The sequence below is a fragment of the Gavialis gangeticus genome, unplaced genomic scaffold, assembly GCF_001723915.1.
Source record: "Gavialis gangeticus isolate Ggan-Ray unplaced genomic scaffold, GavGan_comp1, whole genome shotgun sequence".
In the NCBI taxonomy this organism is placed as follows: domain Eukaryota; kingdom Metazoa; phylum Chordata; order Crocodylia; family Gavialidae; genus Gavialis; species Gavialis gangeticus.
In genome coordinates this window covers 52,753,950-52,774,014 of record NW_017729031.1, presented here as the reverse complement: position 1 = coordinate 52,774,014, position 20,065 = coordinate 52,753,950, and the positions used below count along the sequence as shown (strand labels likewise).

The window sequence follows — 20,065 nt, the reverse complement described above, 5'->3', positions numbered from 1 at the left end:
TGTGTGTGTGTGTGTGTGTAATTAGTATTCCCTAGGCTGCTTGTACCAGTTCAACTGCAGTTGTAATAGCAAGGGATTTTTTTAAAGTTCCTTAGTGCACCAAAGGCATAAGGAATCTGGCCCTGTGTGTCCCTACTAAGAGATGTGCTCCCCACTGAACTAAGTGCAACAGTAAAGACTTGCAAGATCTGCCCTTGTGTACTATCTCTGTTTTGTATATTGTTACACTTCCACTTTATTTCTTTAAATAAATCTCACCTCATCTGAAGACTCTCCTTGTCCTGATGTCGCTGTAGCACCTGCTAAACCTTTTGAAATAGAAAAAATTCAAGAGATTTCCTTCACAATTCTCATACTGAAGGCAGACAGTTTATGAGATTTAATGAACCTTACAGAAAACTGAATAGTATAATCTTAGCTACATCCATACCACTTCACACAGATCTTGTGAGCTCTCACAAGATGAGCAGGATTGGGTCTGACACTACTCGGAGGAAAGGTCTCCAAGAGATACCCAAAGTAATTTAAGAAGTAGTGTTTATGTTTTGGAAATACATCCCACTATACTGCTTCCATACACTGTGCTGGTGGAGGTGTGTTCTTTCAAAAGAGAGATAAGAGAGATCCTGACCAGACCTGGACATCAAAAATTCATGAGACTTTTATAATACTAAGGCTTTTGTAATACTTTGGTTGCTGTAATTGGTTTTATAGCCAATTACAACCATCAAACGCCACTATGAGTAATTACATTTTGCCTACTCAAATTCCACAAATATCACTGGAGAAGGATTTTTGATTCATTTTGTCCTTAAACTACTATATGCTGGTGCAGTTATGACAATTTCTGCTTGTTGATGGTGTGTGAAATGGCCCCTGTAAGTAGACTAAGTCCATAAATTGCATCAAATCTTGTAAAAGAAACTAGAAAGGGCAGTTTAAAAAAAAAAATCAAGTCTTTTGTTAAAATGTTATTCTACACAAACCTTGAACTGCTAAAGTGCTAGTTCCAGCTGCTTGCTCCTGGATACCACATGCAAGTTTATCCTCAGGAAATGCCAGTCCAGAGCCTTTCAAAGCAACGAGGTACTTTTCATGACTTTTCTTTGCACATGCATTTTCTCCAATACCTTGAATACATATTTAAAACAACATTAAATCAAACACACACACACATACACACAAGTACTTAGGTTAACACAAAAGATCTCCCCAAAGTTTATAAGACTAAACCATGTAAAAAGTAGTCCACAAACCTTCTTTAAAAGTTATGACTATAAAAGCCCCTCTACCCCTTACATTTATGCCATAATTAACAGTTTAATTACAGCATAAATGGCAAACAAGTCATAAAAATGTTCCACATATAGTGTAAACCATTTTTATGACCGATTTGCACGGCTCCTTAGGTAGAACATGAAGCTTCTCTGTGGGAAGTAAAATTGGCCTCAGCCTTGAAACAGCCCAGGGTCTCCAATCAGTCCCAGGACTGACAATCAGCTGATTGCCAACCCCTTACCCAGCTTTCAATTTGATCGTGATCTCAGGCTTCCCCTGCACTGGCAAACAGAAAGGATGAAATTAGGATCTGATCCCTGGTCCCAAAATAATGCCTCCTGTCATGCATGTATGACACGGCAGGAGGCCCAACTGTTGGAATTGGGGCTCAGATCCCACTGCAGCATTAAATGAAGTTGTGCCATAGGCCTAAGATTCTAGGTGCAAGTCTAATGAGTTTCAATCCAAAATGCAAGAATCCCTTTTAGTTCTTTACTTTTCTCCAAATCAAGTAGCATTTTGCTTTAAATCAATGCAACTCCCGTTTTCATTGAACCAGGAATGCTACTACTGTATAAACATAACAGTCCTTTAGTTCAACAGACAATCTGTTTTGTAAAGTTAAAGCAAATTTAAAAAAATAAAAACACAGACCTAAATTATGTCCCCACATTGTAATCTCTAAATTCTGATAGAGACTTTCCTGAGAGGTCCAAAAGCATCAAATAAGGAAAGCAATAACCATTATGCTTTTGGATCCCAATAAATAAATAAATAAAACCAAGTTAAATCTGTGCCCATTGCAGTTAACCAAGACTATCACAAGAGCTGTGGACACTTCTACTTGACATTCATGTTGCTAACTCTCAAGAAATAAAATGGTATACACAGGGTTTAAAAACTCGATAAAAATTAGCTAGGAAAAGAAATGGTTCCCTAACAGAAAAATGAAATTGTTTCAGGTATTTAAGCAAGGTGTTAAGCAGGGGAGAAAAAAAAGACAAGATGAAAACATCTACTTTCACAGTTATCAAGTACAGCTACTGCTTCACATGAATTCTTGAGGCCTTCTTGTACTCCACCTTCATTGAATCTGGTGTGTATTGAGAGGGGCTTCCCATTGTTGTAACAAAGGCTGCCCTACTCCATGTTACCCTCCTTCTCAAAAGCAGGCTCTTCCATCTAGGCATAGTGTACTCAGGAAGCATGCCCACTTTCTAATAAAAAGCATTAAACTTCTCTCATTCAAAAGGGATCATTCATTGCACCCCAAAGATTCTTGTAAGATATGAAGTTGGGGGAGAGGAAGAAGACAGAGAAAGCCAACCTTTCAGCAGCTCTCCCTAGTATTTCTCTTTCAGGGAAAGAAGAATGCTGTCCCAGAGATTAGCCATCCACAATAAAAACAGCTTAAAGCCAGAATAATTCTTAATTTTTGATAGCAATATAAAGGGCATTTTTAGAGGACTGAAAAATGAGAGCTGCAGGCTGTAGTGACTGCATAATGTTTTTGATTGGACAGGGGGGAGGAGAAAGGGAAAAGAATAGCATATGGCTTAGGCAGAAGGCTATTTTTCACTCTGAACAGAACATGCTATGGTCTCACGCAGCTCGGAAGGCCGCAGGTATTCTTTACAAGAGCAGATTCTAAAACAAATGAGACACTTTGCCACATGGAAAGAGCTTGATGTTTTCATTTAGTAATATTTAAGCTGCCATATTTAAATTAAGATAGGAGAGAACGTACATGTCGCATAACATATTTATACAGTCAGTAAATCTACATTAAATCATCTCTGTTCCTGACCTTGACACTTATAAAAAAATGTTTATTGCAACTGTATATTCCTTGTAATATTACCTGGGCCACTAAAGACAAAAGACCTTGTTCTGTAGATCTTATTAAGTAAAATTCCCACCAGCTTCACGTGCCCTAAGAAAACCCAGATGTATAACAACATGGCCAAGCACACAGGGCAGCTGCCATACAGAGGGACAGCACCGACTTCCAGATGCCAATGCCAGCAGAATCATACAGCTGAGCAAAATCTACCATCAATTCAGATGTCAATTTATAATTATCCTTAAAATGCACATAATATTTTTATGGGGTTTTGTGAAGTTAAATTAAAAAAAATATAGGACATAGGGATAACAATGAACAAGTGTGACTTCCATTTATAATTTCTCATCATTTTTAAATTTATTAATAGAAATACAGGCAGTCCTTAGGACACAATTGGTTCCTGAAAACCGTGCCTTAAGTCGCAATGTTGCAACTTGGAGCCAATTTTCCCATAGGAAACAATGTACTAAGTGGGGGATTGGTTCCTGAACCAAGGCCTGATACCCTATTTTCACCCAAAATAACCCAGAATTTTGTACAGTATCCACTCAACTATATAAAACAAATAAATGTAGCTATATTACTTGCCTATATGTATTAATTTATGTATTTATATTGTAAATAGCGATCATATTTATTTGGAAGGATTTTGAGGTGACTTTGTTGAATTTTTTGAAGGGTTCTTAGCTGGAGTCTTCTCAGGAGTCTTGGCTGCTTTCTTAAAGAAAGTGTGCAAGGAAGTTTGGACAGATGTGCTCTTCTTTTGCTTGTAAATTTCTCTGTAGCAGCTGGATATGCCCCTATTCACTGATGCACTATGTTCAATGTTGGGGTCATGTTCCTCAAACAGGGACATGGCAGCTTCCAGATGATGAAATGCCTCAGCCAACACTTTTGTTGTCAAGACTTTACAAGGAGGAGTCTCTTCAACAGTAGGTGCATCTTCTTCCTCTGCCACTTTTTGCTGTTCCAATTCAGTGAGGTCCTCATTGGTTAATTCTTCAGAATGGGATGCCAGCAACTCATCAACATCTTCTGGTGCAATGCCTAAGTTGAGTGCTTTGCCCATTTCAACACCATTTTTGTTCACCTCTCCAACAGCATCTGTAAAGCCTTGGAAGTCAGGCACAAACTTAGGACACAATTTTCTCCAAACACCATTCAAATTTGATTGTTTGACTTCATTCCATGCCTCACCAAAGTTCTTAACTGCTCGGTAAATGTTGAAGCCCTTCCAGAATTCCTTCAGAGTCGGTCCACCTTTCTTCTTAATTGCCCTGATAGCCTGGGCAAACGTGCACCTAAGATAGTAGGCCTTGAAGGATGCAAGTACCCCCTGGTCCATAGGCTGCAACAATGAAGTGGTGCTGGGGAGCAGAAACACCACTTTGATGTCAGGGTGCATGTCATCAAGGATGGTTGAATAACCAGGAGCATTGTCCAGGATTAACAACGCTTTAAACGTAAGATTGTTTTGGCTGCAATAATCCCTGACACTTGGCACAAAATTATGATTAAACCAATCCTCAAAAACAGTCTTACTGACCCATGCCTTAGGATTGTATTTCCATATCACTAGGAGAAATGCCTTGGAATGTCCCTGCAAAGCTCTGGGGTTTTCCAAATGGTACACAAGTAAAGGTTTAAGTTTAAAGTCACCTGCAGCATTGGCACCAAGCAAAAGAGTGAGCCTATCTTTAGCAGCTTTGTACCCTAGCATGGATTTCTCCTCTTTGGCAATGTAGCTTCTGGATGGCATTTTTTTTCCAAAAGAGTACAGTTTCATTAACATTAAAAACTTGCTGAGCACAACAGCTATTCTCTTCAATGATTTCAGCCAATGTCTCAGAAAAGCATGAGCTGCCTCTTCATCAGCACTGGCAGCTTCACCTGAGACCTCGATGTTACGCAAATTGGCCCTGGCTTTAAAACACATAAACCACCCCTTACTTGCAGTAAAAGGCTCAGCATTAGAACTCTCCCCCTGTTGTTTCTTTAGATCATCATAAAGGCTCCTAGCCATTTCCTGAATGATGCCTAAACTCACAGAAGCATGGAATTTATTTTGATCCTCCAGCCAAATGATTAACAGTTTCTCAACCTGAGCAATAAGTCCAACACGCTACTAAGTTATATCACAGTTGAGTGCATAGGAGATGAGTCCTTAACATGCTCCTGAATTCTTGCCTTGTCTTTCAGGATGGTCACAATAGTCATTCGGGGGATATCCAAAGCTCTACCCATTTTAGTTGCAGTCTCACCTTTTTCAGACCTCTTAATTATTTCTATTTTTGTTTCCATAGTAATTGTTCTACCTTTCTTAGAAGAAGAACAATCACTTCCACTGGATTTATGCTTTTCTGCCATTATTATGAGCAGTTTGGAAAAAGTATGGAAACAGAATAGCACATGGACAGCACAGTGAACTTGTTGTAAAGTATAGTACTGTACAGTACAGGGACTTATTCTTTATTCAGTACAAGTACACTACTGTACCATAGTGCTGTAGTGGTAGCAGCAGCAGGGATGACTGAACACTAGAGGAGATGCCTAGCAAATGGCTCCCAGACAAGCAACACGCTGCTGCTCTGGCCATGTATCCAAAAGTGCATGATGGGGGGAGAGGGTGGGAGGGGCATGTGCCCCTGGATCTGCCCTGAGCACAGCCCACCCTGCCCTGACCAGATCAGATCTGTGGGTCCCATGTCCCTCCTCCACCTCACCCCATGCCCTCCTGGACAAGCGGCAGGAGCCGCTAAACAGGCCGCGGCTTCTCCCACAGCCACCCGGCTCAGCCCCAGAACTGCCTGCCTTGCCCCAGCAGGGGCAGCCAAGGGAGCAAGCAGATGGGCCGTGGCTAGAGCTGCGGCTTCTCCCGTGGTCGTCCTGCGCAGCCCTGGCACTGCCTGCTTCACCCCAGAGGGGGCGGCCAGGGGAGCAGTCAGACAAGCTGTGGCTTCTCCCACCACCCAAAGCCCCCACTCCTAGAGCCCAGTGCAGCCCCAGCTAGGCAGCATTTGCCCAACCCCCTGTTCCAGCCCCAGCCCTGCCCCCCACAGGGGCCCTGATCTGCTCCCCCACAGCCCTTTCCTTCCCCCCTCCCCTTCCACTGACAGACCTATATCCTGCAGTCAGCATCATAAAGTTGAAACCCATGTCAGAACTTTGAAACCCAGGTGTCAATTTACAAACATCGTAACTGCGGTTTGTCGGAACTAAAACCATCCTAAGTTGAGGACTGCCTGTATAAATAAACTCACCAGAGCTAAGATCTTTGTAGAACTGTTGATTAGTCAAAACCTGAGTAAGGACTGATCGCATTGCTCCTCCCATTTTGGTCAAGTCTTCTAGAAAAGAAACGTGAGGCTCCAAAATCTGAAGGGTTTTGTGAAGGTCTTTTTCTGATGGCAGATCAGCAGCTGAAAAAGAAAAACAACAAAAAAAGCTGTTTAAGAGCGGAAGAGAAAGATGGGGGGGTTGGGTTTTAATTATCTCAATTCAGCAACGAAACATTACCGGTGATCTAACCAGCACTTTAGGTTCCTATAAATGTGTTCAGCAATATCAATCTATTTTACCTGGATCCTTTTTCCCCATTTTCCAAATATGCAACAATATTAGACATATGGACCCAAAATCCTCAGGAAAGATCCAAGACTGGGACAGCAAGAGAATTACACATTGACACTCTTGCTGCCCAACTAGGCAGCAAAGTGGCGATTTAAAAACCACCCGGTCCTGGCTTTGAACATGCAGTGTTGGGGAAATGCCCCCTAAGAGCTGCATGTCTGCAGCTCCTTAAAGTGCAGTCTCCAGTCTGGGGAGGAAGCCAGGGAGCAGCGGCTGCTGCTCCCCCGCTTCCCTCACTTCCCAGGCTGGGAGGGGAAGGGAGCAGTGGAGCCAAGCTCTCAGTCCATTCCCCAAACTGGGCAGTCTTCATTTCTGGAAAGTGGCAGGCACCACTCCCTTCCCCTCCCAAACCAGACCAGGAGGAGAGTATACCACCATTCATTCTTGTGAGAGAAAAATCTCTCTCAAAAGGAGATCTTCCAGGCTCACACCTGGAAGGTCTTGCTCCCAGAAAGGGCACGTTTCTCCCAGGGAGAAACCAAGTGAACACTTACACACTTGTATTTTCTACCAGGAGAGCAGCAATTTTCCCATTGAAATGTAATACCTGTTGTGCCCATGGATTATGAAAACCTAGTACTGCTATCAATTACCACATTTGCTCAGGTACCATAAATATGCGACTAAGGATATAAAGGTCCCAGCCCTGTCAATGAAACATTATTATTTTTGGTTTTAATAATAAAAAGGTCATGAAATTACACACGACCACATAATCAAAACTACAGTCAGGATGCTTGTGCAACCTTAGTGCAGCCCCCTTCTACTCATGCATTACTAAAAAATAATATTGTACAGGAAAGTTAAAGTTAAAAAAAAAAAAATCAGCTCTTAGAAACCTCCAAAGCTCACAGGCACAGAGAGACCATGTGAAAACTGCTATGCCCCAGCAAGGATTAGGATAGATTTTATTACGGACATTTAATGCAATTTAGCCAAGACTCATGCAAAATTGTCTCCCTGAAAGGAGCCACTTCTAAATTTCAAAGGGCTTTAAAACCCACGCATAAAAGATTCAATCTGAGCCACACACTGAGTTCTGGAAGAACAAGAAGCAGCACCAAAGAACTTTAATTTTGCCTTACTAAAGTACTTTTGACAGGGACTAAAATTAAATAGATCTAACAAAGCACTGACCCACTCAGCCAGTGGTAAGGGATTTATTCAACATAGACTGAAGTTAGCATCTTCACAGAGAAAAAATAAAAAGATAGCATTAAAAACTCTATCATTCACATGCAAATTAAAAACATACCAGGTTCATTATATCCTTCTCGTAAGTACTGAATAAGACTAAAGATAAACTGTGGAAGAACTAGTTCTGACATCATCAACAAGTCTTTCGGGACGCATGGAACATTTGAACTTGACTTAATCCGGTGTCTTTTACAAAACCTACAAAGCAGAAAGAAACAAAATGTTAGCTAGGTACACTTCAAAACAAGTACCTGACAAAAAACAAGCACCAGGTACCACTAATTTCTTTCTCTTACACAGCTGCCTTTTAATATCAGGAGGTATTCTGCCTTTTGCCTTTTAATTTTAGGGCTATTCTGGTGACAAAAGGGAAAAAAAAAAAAAGAAAAATCCAAAAGTTAGGTCATTTGGGCCCTACTAACTTTCAGTATCTTTTGAACGAGAGTAGTTTTATCTTCTGTTCTTTGCAGAGTCTACATTTTACAAGTTTGTTTCTCTCATTCAGCAGATGTGAAATAAAAGGAGAGATCAACACACAGAGGCATTTAAGATTCACAGAAGGGCTCAACTGGCACACATAGACCTTAAAAGCACCAGCTCTAGCTAAGAGCTTTTCCCAATGGACGAACTGGAAAACAGCCAGAACTTGCTTACTTAGGATCCCTAGGGAGAGGGCTGAAGCACTGCAGCGATTCCAAGAAACGTTACAGACTACAAGCCAAGCTTTGGGAGGCTGATGTAACTCAGACTGCGAAGCCTGTCCACCTTACAGCAGGGCCCCAAAACACTAAGGACACAAAGATGACCTGAAATGTATCAGATGCCCACTGTGATGGGCTAGCAGGGAGCACTCCTGTGCTAAGCCACCCACCTCAACGCATCCAACCAAAAACCACACTTTGGGTGTCTCCCCTGGGGTGTCTCTGGCCAACCCCCTTCCTAGAGTACACCTGGAAGAATGGGGTAACCACCACTACTACCCAGGCCCTGGTCTTTGTTAGGGCTCTGTGCAGCCCGGGATACACAGACCCTGTTGATCTTGAGGGTTCTCAGCCCACCATGGTATTTTGGGGTGCTTTTTTTTAGCCTGAAGCCTCCTGTACAGGAGGAAAGTAAAAAGCCACACCCACCTTAGCCAGCTGAGCAAAAGGGAGCTAAAAAGGCTTGCCTCACCCCTCCCAAGCACACACAGTGAGGTGTGCTATAACATATAGCTTTATTGATCAAAGAGGGAGAACCTGGGGAAAGGGTATAAGACAGAGAAACATCAAAAGAAAAAAACAACAACACCCTGAACAAAACAGAATAGGCTTGTTGGCCTTTTGATACGCGTCTAGATTACTTCATCCTAAATTACTGGCTAAATTTCAGCTAAATTGCTCACAAGTTCATCCAGAGACTGATGGAGCTCTGGAGGTCTTTTGCTTGCTTCAGTAAGATGTCTGACCACTCCCAAAATGGAGTGACCTCTTTTTTAAACTTTTGTGACTTGATCACTAAGTCCCACCCACAAACAGGCAGTATTGGATGCAGACCAATCCTCAGGTAGAGAGACCAGGTTGTTCAGTGGGAAAAAAACAGGACAAAGGAAGAGCAAACTCCCCCACGCCCTACGGAATTTTCACACCTAGTCACCCACCTTGCCCAGGTGGATCCAGCAGCCAGAGCTGGAAAGCAGGGGCTGGGCAGACTTAGAGCAGGGAGGCAGACGAAAAGGGCCATTCCTTCACATAGACCTCCCCACCAGACAGGGATTTCAATTTCAATTCAGAAACACTTACTAAAGATAATAGGCAGATTCTGCAAAAACTGTGCAAAGTAGAAAGGAAAGGAAAGGAAAGGAAAGGAAAGGAAAGGAAAGGAGCTGTCCTTGTTGGAGAACCAAGCAGATGGAAATACACCAGTTTGGCAAATTCCTAAGGACAGGATGCCTGTCCCAAAGCCAATTAAAGCCACCAGAAAGTTTTTTCTCAATCTCACTGTGCTTTGAACCAGACTCATGTGAATGAATCTGGGATATTTACTCACACCAAAAAGGAGCTAATGACGTGGGATAAGAATTCTAAGTATAAACCATTTAAAAACAAACATTGCTTTCATGGTATAGTTAAATGCTATAATCATCTATAAACGTCTCACTATAAAATTTAGAAATCGATTTAGTGTCAGAGAAATGGTTGTCTGAATATTAAATTACTTCTATATTTATTCATACATTCATTAAATTTATGAAATGTAAACCTCTTGGATTATCAAATGTAGTCCCCTGCTTAAAAGCCGCCCCTAAGGGTGTGTGGGGCCTGGGGGTGGCAGCAAGCAGGGGAAGGGGCTGGTGGCTAGCAGCTGGAGTGTGGAGGCAGTGGCACATGGCAGCTGTAGCGGAACTGGTGGCCACAGCAGGGCCAGTATGGCTCTGTCTGTGGGGCTCCCCAAAGCACAGGTTCGCCCCAATTTACACCCCCTTCCCCCAGGAACAGCCCTGCCCTTGCTATCACAGGTGCCACAGCAGATGCTCTTCAGTAAAAGGTCAAGTTCCCATCTTAAAAGCATTTAGGTTTTTTGCCCCCTGATCTTGAATGCTGTTCTGAAGCTTGAATAATCTAATGCAGGGATGAGCAACATATGGCCTGTGGAACTGGGAGGCTTTGACAGCAGGGGGCTTCATCCCAGGAATGCTGGGGCCAGGAGGCAAGGATCCATATCCACGCCATAGCACAGGGTGGAGGGTGGAGAAGGGGCAGCAGGGAGAAGTGGCATAGGCAGCCAGCAAAAAACACCAGCATGCCAAGCCAGGTTGTTCTGACCCATAGCTCCAGAATGTTACTAACTGCTGATCTACTGCTTAGGAACTCTCTTCTAATTTCCACACTAAATTATTCAGAGTCAGTTTATACCCTTTTATTCTTGTGCTCTTTAGTATAAATATTTTTCCCCCTCCAAGGTATTTAACCCTCTCTCCCCCATGTGTTTATAGACAACCCCTTTCAGACTTCCAATGTGCAAGGTTAAGTAAGGCCAGCTTTTCTATTCTTCTCTCATGTGACAGGCTCTCCATTCCTCTGATTTTCCTAGTAACCCTTCCTTGTACCTGTTCCGGCACAAATTCATCTGGAGTACTGTATACAACTCTCATCACCTGTGTTCAAGAAAGATAAAGTCTTGCCAATCACAGTACATGCTTCCTATCTCAGAAATAATGTAAATCTCTTTTCTGATGAGTTGCAAAATAGCTTTTACTTTTGTCACAGTTGCATCACACTGAAGCAGGTCATCAAGTCCAACCCCCTCCCACAGGCAGGAAAGAATGTTGGGGTGAAACGACCCTGGCTAGGTGATTGTCTAGTCTCCTTTTGAAGACCCCCAGGATAGGGGCAAGCACCACTTCCCTAGGAAGTTGGTTCCAGATCCTAGCCGCCCTGACTGTGAGAAGTGCCTCCTGATGTCTAGCCTGAACCAACTCTCAGTCAGCTTATGGCCATTATTCCTTGTTACTCCCAGTAGTGCTTGGGGGAACAGGGTTGTTGCCTGCTGGTCCCCCTTGGCAAGTTTGTAGATGGCCACCAGATCCCCCCTCAGCCTTCTCTTGTGGAGGCTGAACAGGTTCAAGTCCCTTAGCCTCTCCTCATAGGGCCTGCCCTGCTGCCCCCTGATCATGCGACTGGCCCTCCTCTGGACCCTCTCCATGTTATCCACATCCCTCCTGAAGTGCAGTGCCAAGAACTGAACGCAGTACTCCAACTGTGGCCTGACCAGTGTTGCATAGAGGGGGAGGATCACCTCCTTGTACCTGCGCGAGATGCATCTGTGGATGCATGACAAGGTATGGTTGGCCTTTCTGACCGCATCCCCACAGCGCCGGCCCATGTTCATTTTGGCATCAATAGTGATTCCAAGATCCTTTTCTGCCTCTGCACTGACGAGAAGGGAGTTCCCCAGACTGTACGTATGCTGCTGGTTCTTCCTCCCCCTTTGGCCGAGTATGCATGTGCATGCATTCTGTAAACTGCTGTATGCATTCAGTTCTCAGCCACAACTCTGGAAAAATATTTTTTATACATTCTGCCTTCCAAAAAATAAGGTGCATGTCTTATTTAGGAGCATACAGTATGCAAGAAAATATGATAATAGGGCAGAGACCTTGAATAGTTCCCTTGTCTTTACTTATGCTCCACAGTTCTCTCATTTAGGAGTGTGAAAATTACACGATTCAGTCAAGAATCCTTAATAGAACAAGTGAAGCCAGTTAGTTATGTCAATTCCACTTCTCTGCTCTTTGAGAAAGTTACGAGTCACAAACAGGAACAGGAATTGTTGTTCCTGAGACTCTGAACTTGACATTTTTAGAAAATTGGAAGGTTGGAAGGGACCTCAGGAGGTCATCTAGTCCACAACCCCCTGCTCAAAGCAGGACCATCCCAGCCAAGGCTTTGTCTAGCCAGGTCTTAAAAACTGCCATGGATGGAGATTTCACAACCTCTCTGGGTAGCCTGTTCCAATGCTTCCAGTGGCTGTCTATAAACTCACCGGGGGGCGGGGACACGACACACCAGCAAAAAAATAGGTGAGGCTCTGTTCCCCCGGGCACCACCTGGGATAACAAGGAATAATGGCCACAAATTGATTGAGAGTTGGTTCAGGCTTGATATCAGAAGGCATTACTTTACGGACAGGGCTGCCAGGCTCTGGAATGGACTCCCAAGGGAGGTGGTGCTCTCCCCTACCTTGGCGGTCTTCTAGAGGAGGTTGGATAGATATCTGGTTGGGATACTATGATACCACCACTCGTTCCTGCCCAGGGCAGGGGGTCAGACTTGATGATCTGTTCAGGTCCCTTCCAACCCCAGAAACTATGAAACAATGATATTCTCAGTACCAGCTGTAGGTCGTCTGTAGATTTAGGAAAACAACACCCCACTGGTTTACCCTCCATTCATGTTTTCAAAATTAACTTTGCATACATCAGGGACAGAAATCTCCCATTTTATCAACTGAAATGTCATGCAGGCCAAACAAATATAACAAGAGGGCAGGAGCTAGTCCGCAAACTGAAATCTGAAAAAATCTTACTTCACAGGTTAGGACTCACACCTGAAATAGCAGCTGGAAAACAGCAGCCAGTAAAGATCAGAGTAGGTCCATCATTACCTCTGACCTAGTCCACTGTTGCAGTCTTTAAGTACCAGAGCCAAGGAATCCAAAATAGAGTGCACTATAAAGCCAATGAAATGACTGCAGCAGATCTTGCTTTATTTTAAAACCAGAAAGAAAGCAAGCTTTCTGGACTCACCCCACTGGCTGACAACAAGCCACTTCCTTTACCAAAATTCTAGACAGCCTATCCCATTATCCTACACTACTTCCAAATCCTAAGATCTTTGTCCCAGGCTTATTTCACAGCTCTACTGACTTGTCGGTTTCATACATTTTTTTCCAAGTGCATGCATGTGATAACAGTCCTCTTGGTCTCCACATCAGGGACTTAAACAGTATCCTCTAGAGCTAAAAGCATGAGCTGCCACAGTTCGAGCTAAAGAGCCAGGATTTGAACTCTGGGCTGGCACAGACAGCATCCTATAGTAAAACATACAGCCCTAGTTTACACATACACTTGATTCACTGAACAAAAGGCAGAAAAGCTTCTTCCATAATTACTTCCCTATATTACCGAAGACCACACTGACAGGGACATCAGTTAAGCAAATGTCTAATACACACATTGTTAAATGCCCCAAAGGGCAGTCAGAACTCTACTGGGATGCACCTAGGAAGTGAGCATATTCAATATCCCAGGCCCTCCCCAACAACACCAGGCCACCAGTAGAATAATTCCAACATCTACAAAGAATGACAGTAGCACTGCAACTGCACTCATGCTTTCTAAATGAGGATTCAGAAAAAAGTAGCTCTAATGTAAGCAACACAATGTTAGGCATTCTTTATAGACATCTTACCTTTATTTACGCTTGTCTTCCACAGTAAAACAACAGAAAACACTTAAAAGATTCTGTGCTAGAAGGCTGATGGACTAGATATCCAAATAAGCCATTTTAATTTCTAGTTTTTACTACTACAAAACTTTAATACCACAAAATAAGACCTTTTCAGACAATATAGTTTATAAATAGATCTTTCTTAATTTATTTTTCTTATGATTTTTTATTTTTCCTTTTCAAGTGGTTTTACCACTATTCTTGTTGGATAATCATAGTTTAAGACTGAAAGCATCTCAGACGGTAGTGTTTCATTAGTCAGAAATGTTCAAATGACCCGTTTTATTTGGAATGTTTTGTTTTAAATGCAAGCTTCAGGACAGAGAGAAAAAGCATTAACCTTCCCTATTCTTATCCCCATTTTAAGAATAACTTACTGAAGTTTATGTTTGTTTTCTCTGTAAATTTGCCACCTTGAAATTTTTTTTAATTACCAGGGGTCATGTCCAAACAAACATTTTCAACCAAAAGAGAATTTATTTAATGAGCTATAAGTAAATGAAACTAGAGATTTACAGCAGAAGTGTTACTGCTCCTATTTTCACAGTACCACATTATCAGGAAACAACATATAGATGGTTTCCCTGCCACAGATTTGCTACACTGGCAAACTTGCATGGGATGCTCTGCATGTTTTCATTGTTTCCTGAAAAACCTTAACTTCAGAATGTAACCTGGATATTTGATTCCACATATTTGATACCCTCATTTTCTGTCAATTTTAAGAAAGAAAAAAAATCACACACAATATCTGAATCGCTCTAATTGTTACCACTTTACAAATCACAATTCAATCCCAACAGAACACTGCCATCAAGCCTGTCTTTTTGCCTCCTCCATGCCATTTCAAACACCCACTTCTGTTTACAGGAGCATCAGAACAGCTACAGCACATCAGCAGGGAGCTGTGGGTGTGCAACTATAGGAGTGCCCAGCCTGATCCCTCTACAAGCAAGATAAGGAGATAAAGGACCCACCATGAAGACTTGTAAAGCCAATTCCTCTATCAGTCGAATGAAGAAAACTGTAAAGCCCTCAATTTTCTCAAACAGAGACCCTGCCATGCTGTGGGAGCCACAGCCAAGGCCCACCTTTACAGCCCATCAATGTTCTTGCAGTGCTCTTAATATTACAGCCTGCAATATCTCCCATTTTAACTTCATTCCACAAGATTGAACGTAAGATCATGCAGTTACACAGGCTAGTTATTTTTACCCTCATCTCTCCCCTCCCTGCCTACTGTTTGTCAAACTCACTTGTTTTAAATTAGATAAGCTGTTCAGTGCAAGCTCCAGAATTTCCAGTGAACGAATGAGCAAGCCCCTGACCTGATTAAAATTTATGGGTACAACTGGAATCTAAATAACAATTACCTTTATATTCTGTGAGGAAAACCAAATAAAAGAGTTGGTGCAACTGACTACTGAAATTCAATTTGCACTCTCCATGTGCCCAAAATAAATATTTCTTTGAATTTTGGTTTTGGTCATGTAAGGAGGTACACTTTTAAACATTTTTTTAACAACTTAACATGAATAAAAAACACGCAAATATATCATTCCACCCTAATTATTGTACGGTTGATAATATGCTGAATAATATTTTCTCAACACATTCAAAATAGAATGAAAGCTAATTACACTTACAAATAAAAGAACTAAAACACTTGTTTGAAAGAAGTTTACATACTCCCCTAATTGCAACACTGTCTTACAAGCTGTAGATAATGAGAGAGGAAAAACGTACATGGAAAAAAACAAAGAATAAAAAGTTATCTGAATTTCTTAGCACCTGCAGAAGTTTCTCAAGAGTTCTTGTTAACTGTATTATTTTCCATTTTCTTTAGTTTATCTAGCTTTTTAAAATATTTTTACATTTCACTGTTAACTTATGGAAGTCTAATTCATCTTTTTATTTCAGAAATAGAAATTGTTATGCTGGTACATAAGGAATCCAGCACATTATAACTCTGTTTTTTGGGGGGGGGGTTCTATTGTCTTTATAGAGCTGGGCTTGAATAAACCCACTTGCTCACTAACCAGTGGCAAACAGGTAGTCATCTTTTGAGAAAACAATAGAACAAGCCATCGTTTCTGCAACATTTAAGTTTTCACTTTTTCAAATGCTTAGATTCCTACTCTCAGATTACAAAGATAACCTTTCAGAAGTCAACCAATACAAAGCTGGAAACAGTCCAGCTGAGGACAACAAAAGTGGTTAGGGGGCTGGGGCACATGACTTCTGAGGAGAGACTAAGGGAGCTGGGCTTATTTAATCAGTACGCTCCCCCCATCGCCCAATGCAACAGCTCACCAAAACTCCCTATGTAGGATGGGGCCCCAGGTAGCCAGAGAACAGTGTTTGGGAGCAGGATGGGCAGGCAAGGGCAGGATCATGGGGCGGGGTTGCTGGGCAGTGACAGTATGGGGGCCAAAGCAGAGCCCTGCATGTCCCTGCCTGCAGAACCCAGGGATCTGCCCCAACCCCATCCCCACACTATCACCACCTCATGATTCCAGGTCTACATGGAGACAGGCCAGGAGCTGCACAGGCAGGGCATGCAGCCAGACAGACAAGATGGGGCCGCAGCTGGGCACGGAGCTGTGTCCAGGGCCGGGATCTTGGGGCAGTGACAGCACGAAGGCAGGGCAGAGCAGCAATACACTCCCCGCACATCCCTGCCTGCAGAACCTGCGCCCACTGCAATGGCGTTGTAGGCAATGGATAGCAACTGTCCCAAGCTGCGGCCCCAACCTAGCCACCCAGCTGAATGCCCTGCCCATGTGGGTCCTGCCCCCAGTGAAGGGTGCAGGGCAGACAGACTGGAGAGTCCAGCCACCCTTCCACCATGCTGCAGCACTCCCAGGAGCAGTGGGACCAGCTGAATACAGCATGGCCCAGGCCGTCCCCCACACATAGCGTGAGAGGGACCAAGGGACCCACTGAGGCTAGACAAAATCCCTCAGTGGGCCACAACCAGCTCACAGGCCATATTATGCCCACCCCTGAGCTAATCTGTTCTCAGTCATGACATATGATAGAACAAGAAGCAATAATCTCAAGCTGCAGCAAGTGAAGCTTAACTAAGATATTAGGAAAAACTCAACTCACTATGGGGATTATTTCAAAGTGTCTAGGGTTGAACAGATCATCAAGAACGAGTGCTGGTATCATAATATCCCAACCAGATATCTATCCAACCTCCACTTGAAGATCCCCAAGGTAAGGGACAGCACCACCTCCTCTGGGAGCCCATTCCAGTACCTGGCAGCCCTAACCGTAAAGTAATGCCTCCTGACATCAAGCCTGAACCAACTCTCAATCAATTTGTGGCCGTTATTCCTTGTTATCCCAGGTGGTGTCCGGGGGAACAGAGCATCACCTATTTTCCGCTGGTCCCCCACCCCGGTGAGTTTATAGACAGCCACTGGAAGCATTGGAACAGGCTACCCAGAGAGGTTGTGAAATCTCCATCCATGGCAGTTTTTAAGACCTGGCTAGACAAAGCCTTGGCTGGGATGGTCCTGCTTTGAGCAGGGGACTAGATGACCTCCTGAGGTCCCTTCCAACCTTCCAATTTTCTAAAAATGTCAAGTTCAGAGTCTCAGGAACAACAATTCCTGTTCCTGTTTGTGACTCGTAACTTTCTCAAAGAGCAGAGAAGTGGAATTGACATAACTAACTGGCTTCACTTGTTCTATTAAGGATTCTTGACTGAATCGTGTAATTTTCACGCTCCTAAATGAGAGAACTATGGAGCATAAGTAAAGACAAGGGAACTATTCAAGGGGGGAAATAATTGCTGGGAGGAGTGGGGGGAACCAGAGGAAAGAAGGCTGAGCATTGTTTCCCACATCAGAAAACTAATTCGATAGCACCCATTCAGGCTTTATGCCCAAGTGACAAAGCTGTCTTGCCAGGCTAGGCTAGAAATCAAAAAAGATTATACTATTTAAAAAGCATCCTTGCAGAAGGATGAGGTGGATATGTTGCTAAGTGTTGTACAGAGTGGTAGTGACTTCCACTAGCAGACAAAGAAACTCTTAAGAAAGAGCCTATATAGGGAGCTAGTACTACTAGGGTCCTCAGGCAGAAGTTGGCTAAGCACCTATCAAATTAGACATACATGTAGCAGGTGTTATTTGTTTTAAATCCGGTTCTCTATTAAACACTTTTAATCAAATAAATCATACTTTGCTTGAAGAAAGCTTAGTGTTCACAGCTTCTCACTGTTACAGCCTTAGAACTGAAGGGTCCTAATCAAAAACAGATCTCCCAAGATGATCACTATTAGTATCAGATGACTACACTTTAGATCCTGTCTGAGAGTAGGAGAATTCTATAATTCTATCTTAAGCAAGTTCACAGCTAGAAATCCAAAAGTTAGTGGGCTCGGATAGTTAACAGACCTGGAGTCTTAAGGCACAGTTAGTCACATGTGACATAAATAATACAAGTACCTACATACAGAGACCACAAGGAAGCCCCCATGGCACGTATATGGTAGCAGTAACTGAAAGATACAATTCCAAACACTGCAAACCACGCTGCACAAGTCTGTGTGTCTTTGCTGTCCAAGCAGCAATTCAGAAAGATAGATCTTGCAAAATGGGCAGCAGCTGGTTGTTCCATCAGTAGCTCAGAAAAAAAGAAAACGCAGAAATAGGCAACAAATTATGACTTATCATTTTACAGTGACTGATTCAAAACCACAATGAATAGTGTGTTCTTAATTAAAGGTTACTATGATACTAAAACATTCAGCCACAGTGACCCTCAGAAAAAAGACAAGTCACTAAAAAGGTAGAACGGAAGAATTTTGGGAGGAAAAAAATGTAAAGCCTTGAAAAAAATTACATCAACATGATGTGATTGTTTAAGCTGGCAGCATCAACAAAACTGCTCTTCAGGAATAGTACCCAGTATTTCCACAAACTGCACATTGGTGCAAAAGTGTAAAAGGACAAAAAAAAATTGTCATTTCTTTCATATTATTTATTTTCCAGAATTACAAGGCCTGAACCAACTACAGCAACATATTAATAACCTGATGTTTTGTGTATCAAATATTTTAGGTGGAAATTGTAGGGGAAAAATCAGTTTTCAATAGGAGTGCAGTGCAAGCTGCCTGGATGCTGCTGTGGCAGTGACAAGTAAGAACAAGGGACTGGGTCTTCATATAGAAAACTTATGACCAAGAAAATGCCTGAAATATTTTGCCAGTCATTTAAAAAAGATGCTAAGTCATTAGAAGGCATCTAATGAATTATCAGTATTTTTGCATTTGTCTGCCAAGACATGGATCTGGTTGCCCAGAAGCCCAGGACAAGACAAGAGCAGCATGGGCAACTCAAGTCAATTTTCCTACTTTCTAAACAACCACAAGAATGGGTAACATCAAACACAACAATACGACAATACGAAGTTATCAGTAAAAGGGGAGAGTGACTGAAGACCGACTCAGCTGGAGCTTGGTACAACAATAAAGGAGGTATGTCAGTCAGAAAAGGACACAGAGGGAAGGGCTAATTAATGCAAAAGAGCTGAGTTACTGAGTTAAGTGCAAAGGGGAAAAGGTAACATCTTAGAAAATAGGCAGTATCAAGGAAGACACTGCTTCTAGGCAAACACGAAATAGAGCCTCTGCTTGAACATAATGTCCATTAGACTAGAAAAAGAAATTAGGTCTGGGCATTTCAACTACAAAGTAATCACCAGTTTATTTTTGCCACAAAGAAAAGGAATTTCTCATCCAAGCCAAAATAGCCTTTATATTGTATATTATAATCCTTATTCAATGATGATATCTTTGAGTTTTAACATACCTTAAATTAAAACTCATTTTATATAGGTTTATTTTTTTTTAAAAGGATCTTAACAAAAATAAAAATATAAAAATTTATTATTTATATGCCCCAGCCCTTTAAGAAAAAAAAAAAAAAGCCCCAAAATAACTGGATCCTGCCAGGCAGGGGGGCAATCCCCACTGCCCCACACTGTGAGAGGGCTCTGCCACAAGCCCCCAGAAGCCCTCACAGCTGCTGCAGCAGCCAGTGGGTGCAGGGCTTGCTTTTTTTTTTTAAAACTACCCAGGAGCTGGGGCCCAGCAGGGCAGCCATTGGCG

The 20,065-nt window shown here is 42.5% G+C and overlaps 1 protein-coding gene across 1 annotated transcript in view; it reads right to left on the bottom strand.

Moving 5' to 3' along the window:
* Window positions 1-20,065, bottom strand: part of UBR3 (ubiquitin protein ligase E3 component n-recognin 3 (putative)) — a 354,426-nt gene that overhangs the window by 310,246 nt on the left and 24,115 nt on the right. The window contains exons 3-6 of the mRNA XM_019522846.1: window positions 8,010-8,149; window positions 6,385-6,543; window positions 987-1,130; window positions 259-308 (exon numbers count right to left, since the gene is read on the bottom strand). Coding sequence (XP_019378391.1) covers window positions 259-308; window positions 987-1,130; window positions 6,385-6,543; window positions 8,010-8,149 — 493 coding nt within the window. The remainder of the gene's footprint in view (window positions 1-258; window positions 309-986; window positions 1,131-6,384; window positions 6,544-8,009; window positions 8,150-20,065) is intronic.